This window comes from Limanda limanda, chromosome 6 (assembly GCF_963576545.1).
Source record: "Limanda limanda chromosome 6, fLimLim1.1, whole genome shotgun sequence".
Lineage (NCBI taxonomy): Eukaryota > Metazoa > Chordata > Actinopteri > Pleuronectiformes > Pleuronectidae > Limanda > Limanda limanda.
The window spans coordinates 16,005,352-16,020,698 of NC_083641.1; the positions used below are offsets into that span (position 1 = coordinate 16,005,352).

The 15,347-nt window shown below is 39.9% G+C and overlaps 1 protein-coding gene across 1 annotated transcript; it reads right to left on the reverse strand.

The window, feature by feature from the left end:
* Window positions 1–2,453: 2,453 nt before the first annotated feature.
* On the reverse strand, window positions 2,454–14,105 carry sh3bgr (SH3 domain binding glutamate-rich protein). Its single transcript, XM_061072898.1, has 10 exons — window positions 14,061–14,105; window positions 12,778–12,963; window positions 12,182–12,262; window positions 11,241–11,324; window positions 9,031–9,177; window positions 8,439–8,450; window positions 6,696–6,719; window positions 6,252–6,278; window positions 4,064–4,090; window positions 2,454–2,504 (listed from the first exon to the last, which is right to left on the reverse strand). The coding sequence occupies exons 1-10, from the start codon at window positions 14,103–14,105 to the stop codon at window positions 2,454–2,456; spliced, it is 684 nt and encodes a 227-aa protein (XP_060928881.1).
* Window positions 14,106–15,347: the final 1,242 nt, after the last annotated feature.

The following is a 15,347-nucleotide window of genomic DNA, read 5'->3' on the forward strand; positions in this document are numbered from 1 at the left end:
CAGTTGCTTTCCTGTTGACCTCCACACTGCTCAGAAAGCACAATGGACCATTGATTCATATATGTCAACAAAAGGGTTTAAAATAAAACCAAATAGAGCCACATGTTTTTTTTTAACCAGTGTACTTTATTGCATTTTCAAAGTCTTCGTCACATGTTTCACTCTTCATTCAACAAAGTGCATTGATTAGACAGGAGTATTGGCAGCAGTAAATGCAGTTGTGCTGTAGTAGATCACCGTCCTGCAGTATGTGCGTATTTTCTTCCTCATGTTGCCACTAGAAGTCTTAGTTGGCATTCATACATTCAGTTGATGGGAGAAGTCAAAGAAATGAGAGTGCAGAAAAGAGCTATGAACCTTTGAATCTGAATGCGAGAAGACGCTACAGCTAAGGATTGCCAAGGTAATGTTTTATTTTGAAAAGGGTCACTGCCTCTTTGTGCTAGAAAACTAGAATCTCTTAAAATAAAACATGTGACACATGTTTGAATTTAATGAAATAACTGTTGGTGCATTTTACAAAAGCTACTCATTAAAAACAAACTGACGCCATGAGGCTACGCTGCACATTTCCATTACAGTATGACTCTACACGCAAAATATAAAAATTAAGTCATCATTGCAGTCAAAAGGGGACTTGGGGTTGGGCGGGGTCACAAATGCGGGCTGTGGGACTTCTCAGTTTGAACGGTGTTTTCAGTGGGGCCTTGGGGAGGGGTGGCAGGAGCTGTCTGAGGATGTTGAGCGTCAGGGTTCGGGGAGAGACGGTACAGGAGGCTCCTCCGGGCTGAGACATAAGAAGAAAAAAAAGAGGTCACACAGGTTTCAGTAGTCTGTGGCGGCTGAGGGAGTCACCATCGCTGTGGTGTGTGCCACCCAGCGTGCCCGGTCCTCCGCAGGCACATGTGAAGCCCACTTAGCAATTTCATCTAACATGGCGTGACAGAGGCTCGCAGGGGTTGGATGACGGGTGGGAGAGCGGCATTGCCTTTCCCTTCAAAGCCTGCTCTGCGGCTCTATTCCTGCAGTGGGTCATAGATGGCCGACGTGCACAGAGAGGAACTAAAAGACAGGCTTTGAAGATTAGGATTATTATCATCATCGTCATCACTGCCTGGGAGGGACAAAAATAGGATATGTGTGACGTTTTTCTTAAAGCTCCAAACGATCCTCAGGCAGATGGAGACAGTGGAGGCAGTCCCTTGTAAACAGGCTGCTGCATTAATTGGTTTCCTCTGACTGAACACTTTAAAGTGTAAGTCAACAGAAAAAGAAAATCAACCAAGGTGAAGCAAGGACGGCATCAGCTTTAGTATATTTCATTTGCTATTAATTTGATTGGGAAAGGGCTCATTAATCAATAAACAAAATACCAGAATTAGCCAGAGTTAGTTTTTACAGCCAATTTCCCGGTAGCTAGTATTTACATGGCAACCAGGGATAAAATAAAATGATCCGCATTATATAATGACAAATATCTATGGATGGTATGTGCATCATGCAAACCGTCCAAACTTACCCATGATTAAAACACTACAGCCAATAGTAAAAGAAAAAAGATAACGCATGATTTAATAATACACCCCAGTGAAAACAAGCAAATAAGCCATGGTTAAAGTACATAATAAATTCACACAATACAATGTGAGATTATATGTAAAGGCCAATTATACATTTTACTGTACAGTCTGCAAAGTATATAGTGTGTAGATCAAGCAAACAGGTTGAGTAATTGTTGTTGTTGTTAAAGTGGCCTTTGATACCAGGGTCAAACACACAAAAGCATAAAACCATTTCACAACACAGCTATATGTTTTTAATAAATCTGGTTACATAAAATTCTAATATGAAAGCAAACACCAACAGGCTCAGCTCAGATAATGTTGCACTGCCCTCCAGTGGTGAAGCATTAAAACATGAGAGCCGAGAGAGAAGAGAAGAGTATTCACCTGGGCAGCAGTAAATCGACATCATCCACATCACCCATCTTCCACTACTCCGCCTCTTCCTCCTGTTTAAAGACATAATCATGTGTTTTTACAAGGAACACAATAAAAGATGTCAAGGGTAAGCATCAATAATTCTAATTTATTTTTAATCTGTCTTTAATGGAGTATTACATTTGCATAATCCCTGTGAGGATTGGGGCAGTTTGTTTGTATACATTAAAGGCATTTAATGGACTTAGGACAAAGATTACAGTTGAATCTGCTTGGATTGTTGCAGAGGGAAAAGCAGCAATGAGAGCAGAAGATTTCTTCTCTCCAAAAAACACCTTAATTGCCATCTCGACTGAGAATGTTTAATCAAGTAAAATCGAACATTACTGAGGCTGAAGCTGCACCACTTTCTATTTCCCACAAGAAACTATCCTCTGAGTTGGAGTGAAATAAAACTTTTTGCAGACAGGTCAAGCCCCAGATGGATGAAAAATAGATTCAAGAAAGTCGATTTTACTTTCTCTGGTACTCTACCTGTGCTTCTTCTAAGTCTCCTTCTTCTTCCTTTGACACATGAAAGAGAAACAGAAAGAAGGGTGTTATGTGAAGTCATGGTCCAGGTTGCAGGAAGGTGTTGTAGTTATGGGTGGGATAAAAAAAGTTTAAAGCAGAGAACGAGAGAAATTAAGGAAACTCTGTAGATCCGATAACACTGGAGCTGCACAGGCTGTTCCTCATTAGTTCAATTTGATGAAGGTTGACGTAAACAACACGCTCACCAGGGACAAAGGGAGTGGACATCATTGACTATAATTAGATGCTATAATCACTTGATTCCATCCAGTCGTACAATTACAGGTAGCTGAAACCATGGACTGTGTACAAAGATGGACGAAATGATGGCTACCTAAAAGTGAAGCCAAAACACCCCCCCCTGGTGGCTGGCTGCAGTATAGGTCATAAATCCTGAATTTATATGAAATGGGATCTTTAAAATAATAAGTTAAAAGTAAACGCATTGGTTCTTCATATTTTTAACTGCTAAAGAACCCATAGATTGTACTGTAGCCTATATAAAGATGGACAAATTACCCACTCCAAAAAAAGAAGCCAAAGTGTCTCGATTGCCACCTGGTGGCTCGCTGCAGTATAGGTCATAAATCCCATTTCCTCCATGTAAGTGGATGGGACCTGGACGAAACCAAAGTCAAAGTACACAAATATATATAATACATTTATATATAAAGTTTTCTCAAATTCGGTTATCATGCTGATGTTTGTTCAAGTGCCAATTTTTTCAGCAAGTTTGGTTTTAATTTGTTATTTAATGCTATAAAAACGTAGTGAAACGTCATGATTGACAATTGAGAATGACTCATGATTGGTTGAGCGTGTGTATCGGCGGAAACTCGCTCCCCATGGCTCCACACCACGACCGCCGAAAGCGCAAAATGCCAGTGTTGAGATACTTTGGCTTCGTTTCTGGATAGTGGGAGGAAGAGGAGACACATAGTCCATCCTCATTTACAGCCTGCGGTTACTACAAACAGATTTTTCAGCTTATTTCCTCATAGTATGTCAAAGTAACAATAACTGCTCCATCTCCTCCATCTTCTTTGGAACTCGTCACATCCACTTTGTTTGTACTCTTGGCAAAGAGAAACAAAAGTCATAACTTCTTTAAAAAGGGGGGGGGGGGGGGGGGAGTGGACTTGTCTCCTGTCGAGTCATTGCATCCCCCTGCACTTGTGACAGCTAGCTCATGTGGAGACAGGCAGAGACGAACAACACAGCAAAACTTCCCACCTGTTCTTCCGGCTTCAAAACAAAAAAAGTAAAACTGTGTTGGCAGACTCAGAGAAAATGTCTACGTGAATATTTCAAAACACCCACTGCAGCACTGCACTAACAGCAAACACTGTGTGGTCCCCTCTGCATAAATTCCCGAGTTGTGTCACATTGTGCACTGGACCACATGATGCAAGACTTGCAAGAGACAGCGGTAAAGTTAACATTAACCTGTACTTACAGCCTTTGTATGCAATCAGGTCATGCATGTAAAATCCCAAACTAAATATGATTCACACCGTGCACAACATCGGTAGAGCGAAATTCATTTATACCTCTTGTACTTCAGCCTCTTCTTCTTCCTGTGGGAGATTAAATCAGGTGGTGTTTGGTCAAGTCAAGAGAAGAGTATGGCGGGTATTTCAGTTATAGTCACCATGCTGCACACCAGCAGGCATCTCTATGGAGGAAAAAATACTACCAGTCCATGCAGCACAAAGAGAGATAGAAGAAAGACGGAGGATAGAGAAACTCAGGACATCTCAAAACAACTACCTCACTGCCTCGTCCTTTTGCTCCTGCAAGAATGGAAGGACGGCAAACGGCAAAATAGATGGAGAGTTGGAAAGGAAAAAGGGCAAAGCAAAGCAAAGCAAAGATGATAGAAGAATACGCAGAGGCTGGAATGTCTCTGAGAGGAAGAGTCCTTTCAACAAGATGCTGAGTACAGGCATATTAAATAACTGAGGTTGATCTGGTCAGTTTGTGATCTCTAAGGCCACTTGGCTCAATCTGAGCTAAAGGGACACTATGGAACATTTAGTGAGCAACAGCGCCCTCTGCAGTCACAGGTGGTAATAGTGTTCTTCATCTGAGTGATGAAGTGGCTTTCATGTTGAGAAAAAACTAAGCAATCTGAAATCTCAAATTAAAAAAATCTCACTGTTAAACATCGCAGAGAAATGCTGATTTTAATGACCTTTAAAGGATGGTTCCTGCTCAACAAAGGTTAGAGCAGGAACATCAAACTCATTTTGAAATTGCTATTTTTTTATTTAAATTAGAGCTGTGTGGAGAAGTGTGGAAAGTCCCTAAAGTGAGTCTTAATCCAAATACTTGCAACCCCATCATCAGAGCTCTGTGCTGTTTGAAGAACAATATGCAAGCAAGTGCATAGGTCTGGTCTCAGAAGTGGACGGAGGCTCAATTAAATTCCGTAGTCTCCCTAATAACTGATGGCTGCCTTAGTGGTTTATCAATACTCTACATCTGGATTATGATGGACAGAGTGTGCACTCTTTTCAAAACAATTTTAGAATCTGAATCAAAGTAACACTGTCAAAAAAAGGGTGAGTAAACAATACGATTTGAAAAGAGAGAGGGATGTGGTTTAACCCCCGTCCACAGAGAAAGTGACATGCCTGTAGGTGCGTGCACGTTAACATGCATTTTGATTCATGTGAATGTATAAATAGATCTGGTAGATGCACATAAGGTTTCCTAATAGAGGGCAATGTCAAACTGCTGCAACATAAATAAGGGACTTAACCATATGAGGACAATACTATTATTATTTTTGAACACTGCCAATATCCCGATGACAATCACTGAAGGTAATAGTGTAATCATCACTGCATATATAAGTGCATAGGAAGAGTACACACTCTTAGAGGTTACAAGAAAAGCATCTTGATATGGCCAACAGTGTTGTCATGTACTGTATTCTGACTCTTAGCTTTGGGTACCTTGATGCTTATCTAGATATGATTGGTCTGGGAAACTCTGAAATTACTTTTTCTGGAATGTCTTCAGTGTTACATACAACAAAGAATCGGGATCACATGAAGGGTAAAAACTATTCTGAGATTTCGAGAATAAAGCCATAATATTATAAGAATAAAGATGTAATTTTCTGCAATGTGTTATTTTACAGGAGGGATATCAGAAGATCAGATCTGACCTGTGTTCAAATAAGGAATGTGGCGTTTCAGATATAACAAAATACTAAATATTTTGGCTCATCAGCACCAACATTATCATAAGTATCATAAGAGTCTATTCTGAGAAATACACAGACTTTATGGAAATGCCCTCTTTTGTGGAGGAGGAAATGTTGGGTAGTGGTCGGCTACAGGGCAATCATTAGTTACTTCTAAGTGCTACTCAAAGAAGATTCATAGTTTGTCAAGAAATCAAGATTTTTGGAACCAGAAGAGAGCACAGGTTCTTTTTCTAATTGCATAACGACTTTATTATGGAAATATTATGACTTTCTTCTCATAAAATTAAACTTTGTCCAAGCAATTGTACTACTTTAAAACTTTATTCTCAAAATATTATGACCTTATTTAAAAAATTATGACTTTTCTCTTAATAGAATAACTTTCTTCTTGATTATGACTTTATTCTCAAAATGAAGCTGAATAGCTTACTGGGAGGTGGGAAGGGATGGGTGTTTGAAAAAAGACAAAATAAACTGAGGAAGGCTAGAGGCTGGTACAAAAACACATCACAGGAATCTACCTCAAGCTGTCGCAGTTCTTCTTCCTCCTAAAAGGAATAACAGATAGTCGGTCAGCAGGCTGTGTGGGGAGCAAAAGAGCACCACAGGCATGCGCTACAGAAAACAGAATTAAAATGGAAACTATAGGGGATGGTTGAGGTTGTCAGGAAGCGGCTACAGGACTGGGAAGAAATGAGGAACATGGGTGTTAGCAGGAAGAGGGGTTAACAACGTGGAATAGAAGGATGGAAAGAGAAGAGTTAGAACATGTCAGCATATCAAAGAGTAATAGTACACAGTAATATACACAGTGGAGTGGAAACAGCAGACCAAGACCCAGCCCCTACCACCCCCAACCTGACTCAACCACAGGAGCCTTCCCTGATTTGTGCCCCACCAAACCCAAACTGCTGAGGATTATATGGAGGAACCGTAGAAAGAGACGATCACCGACGCACAGTTACCTCTGACTGCAAATCCTCTTCTTCCTGGAGGGAGCAAACCAAGAGATGGACAAAAAGGGCAAAGAAGGGGGTCAAATGCTGTATGGTGCGCCCATGAGGAACATGACTGGTGTGTGATCAGCAGCAGCAGGAGACTGCCATGAATTGAAGTGAAGGGATTTAAATGGACTGGAAACATGTTGATTTTTAAATAGAGCTTCCTGAACTGGCTGATGAAAATAGACACGTGTAGTCAATCATTGTTTGAGCTATTTCAATTTAAAAGGCTCGATCACAATGTGAACTTCAAAGACGAAATGTACACACTATTTTTTATTAGCCTACAATAAGTAACTGTACGAGATATTAGGGCCATACTGTAAAGGCATTATAGTGCAAGAATAAAGTCATTATTCAATGAGGGGAAAAAGGTATAATATTTAGAGTAAAGTAGAAATATCGTACAGAGGTTGTAAGCCTCCACCAACCAGTGCAGTTTCCATCTACATAAATTGGTTTCCTCTGATTCATATAAGGTCACTGTGACATTTATCTTTGACGACTGAAATCTGATCAGTTCATCTTTGAGTCCAGGTGACAACTGTCTAAAAGGTAAATACATCCCCCCCTTAGCTGTGTTGAGATATCACATTCAAGAGGTTCCAAAACATGTTTTGTGAGGCTGGTGTGACCTTGAACTTTGACCTTTGACCACCAAAATCTAAACATTGAATAAGTGAGTCCAAGTGAACATGTGTGCCAAATTTGACAGAATTCTATTGAGATGTTCCTGGAAATTATATTGACAAGATAAAACATGTGTTTCAAGGTCAGTGACCTGGACTTTTGACTTTTGACCAATAAACTCTTATCAGGTCATCCATGAGTCAAAGTGAACTTTTTTCTAATAATATTACAGCTTAATTCACATAACATTATGTATCATTCTTGTTATAATATGACTTTATTCCGTTAATATTGTGACTTTATTCTTGAAATCTCTTTCTTTTTAAGTGGCCTTAATACTCAAAGTAACCAAAGCATTAAGAGTTCAAAGTTAGTTGAATACCCTAAAGATCAAGTAAGACATTCTTTAAGCATTTTCCAAATGCCTTGTAATATGTTCTATCTTTCGTAAAAGGCTGGTGAAAAAAAGAGGTTAAAAATATATAAGTTTTAGATGCTACAAAACTACGAGGGAAATAGAAGGGGATGTGAAGCTTGGAAAAACTAAGCATAATTAATATTCCTTTGCAAAACATCCTAGACTTTTGTTAGTATTAAATAAAAAAAGATGTGAAAGTTGGTAAAAATATAGATTAGAACCATATTCAGATTGATACAAAAAAAAAGATCCATGCATATGAACAAATGTCTGCCCAAAGTTGAGTGATGCAACTGTGACGAAAAAAGGTTGGGAAATCCACTAGAATTATAATAACAGTGAATTGATTTGACGGTTAATAGAAAAAAAGAGCAGCTTGCGTTAGTAATAATTATCGTAGATGACATTTTCAGATCAGGGTTCTGGCATGCAAACTTGGCTGAGCTCTGGTGACGATTGGTCACAGCACTCATTCTAAACCAGCAACTACTGCTAAGAAAGGAAAGAGTTTGTTAATGAACATCCTCACACAGTGTCCCTTCTTACCCTGTCATCCTCAGCTTCTTCCTGTTCAAGAAAAGACCAGAAAACAACTGAAACACAGTCTCTTTAAGCCTTTGATTCGGTTCAGCATGCTCATAAACTTTAGATGAACTCACCTGTTCTTCTTCCTCTGCTTGAGCCTCCTGAAAGAGAAGAGAGGACAAAATTAGAGACATCAGACTGCAGAGACAAAGACCGAGGACACTCCCAACAAACACAGCCATGAACATGACAGTTATGTATATGCACTGCAATTGGGGATCAATCATCGAGATGAGTGGTAACAGAGTCATCAGCAAAATATAAAGGGAGGTGACAAATGAGAGTGAATTAAAAGACAAACAGAGACAAATAAAAAGTTGCATGTAAAAAGTTAAATGTCCAGTGGTGCTTAAGGGACAAATGGGAAATGATGAACAGGAATGTTGCACATGGTGGGTTAGTAAATGACGGAATCCAGGGAGAGAGGATAAGATGCAATACAAGGGGGACAAGTAATTTAAAGGAGACAAATCCTTGATGTGGAGGAAGAAGACGACATTAAAGGGAAGGTAAAGATGATGAGGGGAGAGAAAGAGAGCATTCCAGGTGAAGGAAAAAGACATTCAACACATTCAAGAAGTGAAGGGAGAGGCTGAACGAGGAGAGGATGGATTCTAGTCTAGAGGCAATTACTGTGACTTCTGTAAGCTCATCTGTTTCTTCCACTGCCTCCTCCTGCTCCTCGTTGCCTTCTGTTTCCTCTTCCATGGCTTCATCATCTGCATTCTCTCCTTCCGCTACCTCCTCCTCCTCCTCCGCTGCCTGCTCCTCCTCATCGTGTGCATCTCCGTTACATTCCTCCAATGGAACCTCCTTAGGTGAAAACAACAACTGGTGATCAAAATAAGAAAAACTTTTAATGTCCTAGTTGTTCAGGCAGCTCGTCAGTCTGGGAGATGCAAAAACTTAAAATGTAGGTGTTAGTCGACTCTGGGAACAATGTGGAGGAGGAGATGTGGCAGTTAAAGGTGAACACTGGAATGTCAATGATCTGGATGAATTTCGATGTGACCATAGATGAGAGTCAGACATGGCCTTAAAGGAATACTGTATTATATTGTGGATATTATACTTATTCACTTTCTTAAGAGTTAGATTAAATTATCAATATAACTTTCAGCAGCCAACTAGATTTTCTCTGGAAGGAAAAGGCTGGAAACATATACTGCTTTCAGACATGCACTGAAGTCTGGACATTTACCTGAATCTCTCCAGTGGGTCTGAAACCTGTCCTGCTTGCCCCTGAGTTAAATGTGTGGTAAATGTCAGGGTGAGTTCATGTGAGAATACAGCAAAAAAGTTTGCATTAAAATCACAGCGATATTATGTGATGGAAGAAAAACTGGAAGAAAACAAATGTCTCAAGATAAAAAAGAGATGCCATACAGATGCCGTCTGAGAGCATGTCCTGCTTCCAGCCTACTCTACCCAGGACGTCACATGATGTCTTGTTTTTTTAAGCTTCAAAAAATGTGACATTATAATGATCAATTTATCATTTTGCAGGAAGTTATATACGGTTCCAGATTAAACAAACCATACTGTATGTAACATGTTCTTTTGCGTGCTTCAACTGTTCCTACTACACTCACACTGCAAGCCTGGGTGCTCGTGGCAGATTTCACATTATCTTTTAAAATGTGGCCATGATCAGACTCCAATGTGAACTGGTCAGGGCCCTGATTCGACTCACATCTGATTCTGGCCACTTGGGCCCGCTGTGAAAACGTAGTCTAATTAACAGAATTTAATAAATCCGCAGAGAAACAGAGTGAGAGCTGAACTCGGCTCAAAACAAAATGCGGCTAAATGAACTCAGATGTCAGGTTCAGTTTTACAGAAGCATGCAGTGTTAACTGCTTTGTCGTTCTGAATTAACTAGCTCAAAATCCTTGTACTTTCCATCAGTACAATCCCAAAGTATGATTCCTGAGCTGCCTGCAAAAAGCCAATAGACTAATAACAATGCCTTCTATATATCTTAAAGACACAAGTATATCCCAATGTCTTGAACCAAAATAAAACTGAGTCACACTACACAGCCAGGCTATATTTGCTTTAAGTAGTAGGTTATTTAGCCAATTAGGTTAAATGAGTGCTTCATTGAGAAAAACAAGTGGACGCAGTATGCTTCTGTGCTGCTTAACAGGACTCTTATATTGTCATGGCAACAAAAAAACAATAAATCCATTAAATTTTCTTCTGCTACTTAAATCTTAAGGTAGTCAATCTGCGAAACAGTAATTTGCGGCCATGTCAATATCCTGCAATGTAATGAGTGAAATGTGTCAGTGGAGTAACATCCTGCGTATAAGGAATGTTTGCTGATGTCATTGACTTTGATGGATGAAGAGTGGAATGCAGGAAGTGAATGATTTACAGTATCTTCTTAAGGAATGTTTAGATTTGGGACACGGTCTGTCTCCCATCTAAACTGAGACAAAAGTTAGGACAGCAAGGATATTCTATAGGGAGGAAAAATGTTAACGAGTGGTATCAAATGTAAAGACATGAAAAAAAAATGTAACGTCTACAAAACCACAATAAAAACAAAAATCACAAAGCAAATCAAACTTTATAAATACTAACATGAAGAAAGGAATGTAGGAACAGGATGCTTCACTACTCTGTGGCACAACCCAGTGTTATAATGACAACTCCATATTCTGTTACTGTGAAATGAAAACTTTCAATCATGCAAAACGCGAACAGATTAGTGAACATCATGATGACTGGGACAGGAGGAAAGTAAAAGTCTGTTCAAGTCGACAGGTTGGGACAGAAGTGAAACTGTTAAGTGACACTGGATGAGAAAGGAGAAAGGTGAGACACATGTGAAAAGAAACACAACACGAGAGAAGAAACGATGGCTTTACTATTGAGTCATCAAGGTCTCCGTTCATTTCCTCAACATGGTTCCCGTTCGTCACAATTTGCGCCTTGTCAGCCTGCTCTGCTTCCTGTGTCGATGAAATGACCGAAGTGTATGATACAGAATCAGTCCTGACAGAGTTCTGTGTGGATCACCAGACAATATGCTCTTTACATTTTTAAGTTACAGCCTCTTTGAATATTGCCAAACCAAAATGGTTTCCTTGAAATCAAAGTGTATTCTTTCATTGTATCTAATAGTGAAAAAAGAGATTTGGAAAAATGTGGAGAAAGGCATGGTGAATCTGAAGTAGCGATATCTTAAATTTGAATGAAAATATAATCTGACATTATGTGTTCAAAGAAGTCAAATTTGGTAAAAAAAAGAAGGAAAGTAAGACAGCTTTTGGAGTAGATTACACTCATCACGTGACATGCTGTATAATTTATGTATTAATATTTGATAACCGGATCATGTAAAATATAGAATCTGGTTTTCCCATATGTATTTTGGAATGTTTTGTATTATTAAAAGGCTCATTCAGCTGGGTTTGGGATTTTAATCAGTTGGTGTAAAAAGTACTACTATACTACATGCATGACAAAATAATTAAAACGTTATCATTTATACCGATATATTTATGGGTATAGGTGCTAGCTTAAACCCCTTTGCAGGGCTTTCAAGTCTTTTAATAGCCTGTTGATTAGCCCATTTATTTTGAATTTTTCAAGAGTTTAAAATTAAAAAAGGATATCTTAACTGACAAAATCATCAACTAACAATGTACCATAATGTCACACAATATCAATAACAGTTATAGTTATAAAACACTGTTGAAACTGTCCCATCACAGCAGATTTACAGCCCGGTAAATAGGGGTATGGGACGTTTTGTGATTTTGTTCAGATTTTTTTCACACAGTGGAAAATAGAAAATATTTCCAACCTTGGACCCAGGGGGAGGGGGCAGTCCCAGGAAGGCGAACACAGCGTTGTCCTCCTTGGCATCAAAGAAGGTTTCATAGTCCTGTTTGAAAATATGAGAAAAAATGTCTACTTCTACTCACTCGTCGTGTTCAAGCAGTGGAGCAGGTCACTACATTGTGATAGTACATACAGTAACTTCTTTGTTTAAATCAAAGATTGTATATGAAGATGGACGACATGATCGCTCCCAAAGAGTGAAGCCTAATTGTCTCAATCGTCACCTTCGTAAATCCCTTGAAACAAGGTTTTGACCCCCAACTACCCATGAACTGGTTCTCTGATTTAAAAAAGGTTCTATCATTGAATGTTACAGCTAGAAATATATATCAAACCTTTGATTTCATGAGTTTACCTTCCCTGTTGTAAAATGTTTTACAGTGTTCACTTTTTGATCAAATAAATGAGAAACACAAAAAACATATCACAAATTTTTTTCAAAAATGTGGTAAATCCAAATGAAAATACATGTAAACTCTGCACTATTCTTCAGGGGTCCCTGCATTTAACATCTTGTGCAATTCAGTCATCATTAAACAGTGTTAAGGACAGACTCACCCCACAGTAGCTCTCTTCATTGAAGATCTGAGGAGGCAGGGGGATCCCGTTGGCCGGCTTCTTCTCCTCTGGGACATTCTGCCTCATCCACATGCGGTTTTCCTCGTTGCAGGCGATGTCCAGCGGATCATAGTCCACTCTAAGAGCCTCCAGGAAGCCAACAACATCTTGCTGCTTCTTTTTGATCTGGGAGGCAGAAAAAATACAAAATAACATGATCTTAATGAAATATCAACACTGATTTGACTGTATGTGGGAGGGGAGGCTGTAATTTCTGATTTCAAAGATGAAGAAACCCTGCACTGATGTTTCTATCATTAAAGTGTGAAACAAACACGTGAACATGACACACACAGAGGGTTCAAATAAGGTACTTGACACCCCACACCCCCTCGGTCTCCTGTCCTTACAAATAAACATCCAAACCAGGCCGCTAAGGAATCACTGATCAACAGAAAATTAATCCCCAGCTATTTTAATAATGAACTAATGGTTAATGTGATATCTTTGCTGGTTTGGGCTCAAAGTGAACTCATTTTGTCATAGTCAATTTCATATTTTTGAGTTTTGGGCTGTTAGTTAGACCAAGCATGTAATGTAATTTAACCTCTGGAAACAGACGGTCTATTTTTCAGTACGTTTTGACACATTTTTGCCTTAAATTTAACTAATTATTTAGCTTATTCTGCTCATCTGAAAACAGTAGGGGCCACTTGCATTGTCTCAGCACAGATTCAATGAGGCTCTATCCACATGCAAATCCAAGGAGAAACAACCAGGTCTCCCTGCTGCGACTGAGACAACAGCTCGATATCCAAGTGGGCCACCATGCCACCACCCCCCAGTTCAAAGTGCTTACATAGCTCTGCCAAAAGTAGATCTAGAGGATGAATGCACCCTCCCTGCGGTGGTTACAACCTAACTGTTCCTACAAGCTAAATCTGATCAACACATGTGATAAGAAATTGTTATTGACGGAGGGTAAGATCCCGGCTGTTGGGGTTTTAAAAACGTCTGAATATCGGGGTGTGAGACACAAAATGAGTGTGAGACCCCCTGCTCGAGAGAGATCTGCAAGTCAATGAGCTCGACCTGATTACAATGAGATAGCGCTAAAACAAGACCAAAACACAAATGAGCGCAAACAAAGCCAACGGAATGTGAATAATCAAAGGCGGCTGACATTAATTCAGAGGTTTAGCGCGGTCGAGTCAGAAGTGAGAAAGTTTTGCGGTTTGGGGGAAAGTCTGCGTCAATTTCGTGCGCACAGGGTGAAAACTTACCGCAGTGGATCCCGATGAAGAGGCGAGGAAAACTTTGATCACCATTATTTGACTTTATAATGTGGAGAGTGTGCGACAAGTAGACTCTTAAAGGAGCAGGCAGCCTCCTCTATTATTAGAGCTCACCCGCGACAGAGACATAGCACTGAGATCGCGCACACACACGCGCACGCACACACACACACACACTCAGCAGAGGCTATATTTGTCTCCATCAGTGCAGGATTGGAGGGATCTGGCCCCTAGGGGCGCTGCACCGCGCGGACTGATAGGCAACTTCAGCTGTCCGTCGGCCCAGGGGCCCAGTGGAGTGGTTCTGCTGCGTCCTGCGGAGTTCATATATGGACAGAAATAGCACTGACCAGCAATGTAGGCCGTGAGACTCAGGTTCCCAAACGCAGGCCCTCGGACCCCTCAAAGGCCCGTGGGTCAGGATCCCTAAAACAAACAAACAAACAGGGAAATACTTTATTTCAGTCAGTTGATTCTGAAACTGGGAATATAAGTTAAGATAAGATGTTTAACTGAACAATGTTCCTTTCTGTCAGTGTAATTCGATGGCTAATGCGCAATCGGTCTCAATATATACTGCTCACACTGTTCTATTCTGTTTGCACTGTATATTTTCTTTCTTTCTTTCTTTTATATTTCCTTGTGTTTGCATTCTAAATAAATGCAATTTAAGTGCACCAAATAGTAAACAGTAAACTCACTTTACTGGTGTTTAATGAAACAGACGCACCTTAACTTTCACTGCTGGTCACACAGACCAATAACCACAGAGGTAAACCAGCCGAGAGACTCGCATACCCAGACCGAACAGTGTGCATAGTTAATACGCTACATGCACTCTCCTGATTGGCCCAGAGCAAAGCAGCTGTACAGGACCACAGGTCACTTAAACAGGTCACTATACTTACAGTCTATCATATATTCAGCTTTTGTACTTTATAGATTTGAACTTAAGCATTGCTTTCCTTCCAAGCTAGTTTGGAGAAATAGACCGTGTATGAAGATGTTTAAAGCGACTCCACTATGGAATATGAACGCTGCCAATTTACAGTCAGTCTCAGCTGTCGATACCTGAAACAACAGAAACCATCTTTGAGATAATGTTATTGGCTGAGTACTTTGACTCAATCGTTTTGTCCATGTTCCATCCACTAACACATTAGAAGTCAGATTTAAGACCAATACTGCAGCCAGCCACCAGGTGAAGATCGATCGACTGGTGAGCAACAAGAGACAGCTTAACTTGAAAAGAAAGGTTAAGACCTAACTTTATTT

Excerpts from the sequence above, each read along its gene's own strand:
- sh3bgr (XM_061072898.1), bottom strand. The coding sequence starts at position 14,105 with ATGGTGATCAAAGTTTTCCTCGCCTCTTCATCGGGATCCACTGCG. Across the intron at positions 12,964-14,060 it reads CTTCATCGGGATCCACTGCG|ATCAAAAAGAAGCAGCAAGA; the intron begins GTAAGTTTTCAC and ends TCTGCCTCCCAG. Across the intron at positions 2,505-4,063 it reads AAGAGGCTGAAGTACAAGAG|GAAGAAGAAGGAGACTTAGA; the intron begins GTATAAATGAAT and ends CATGTGTCAAAG.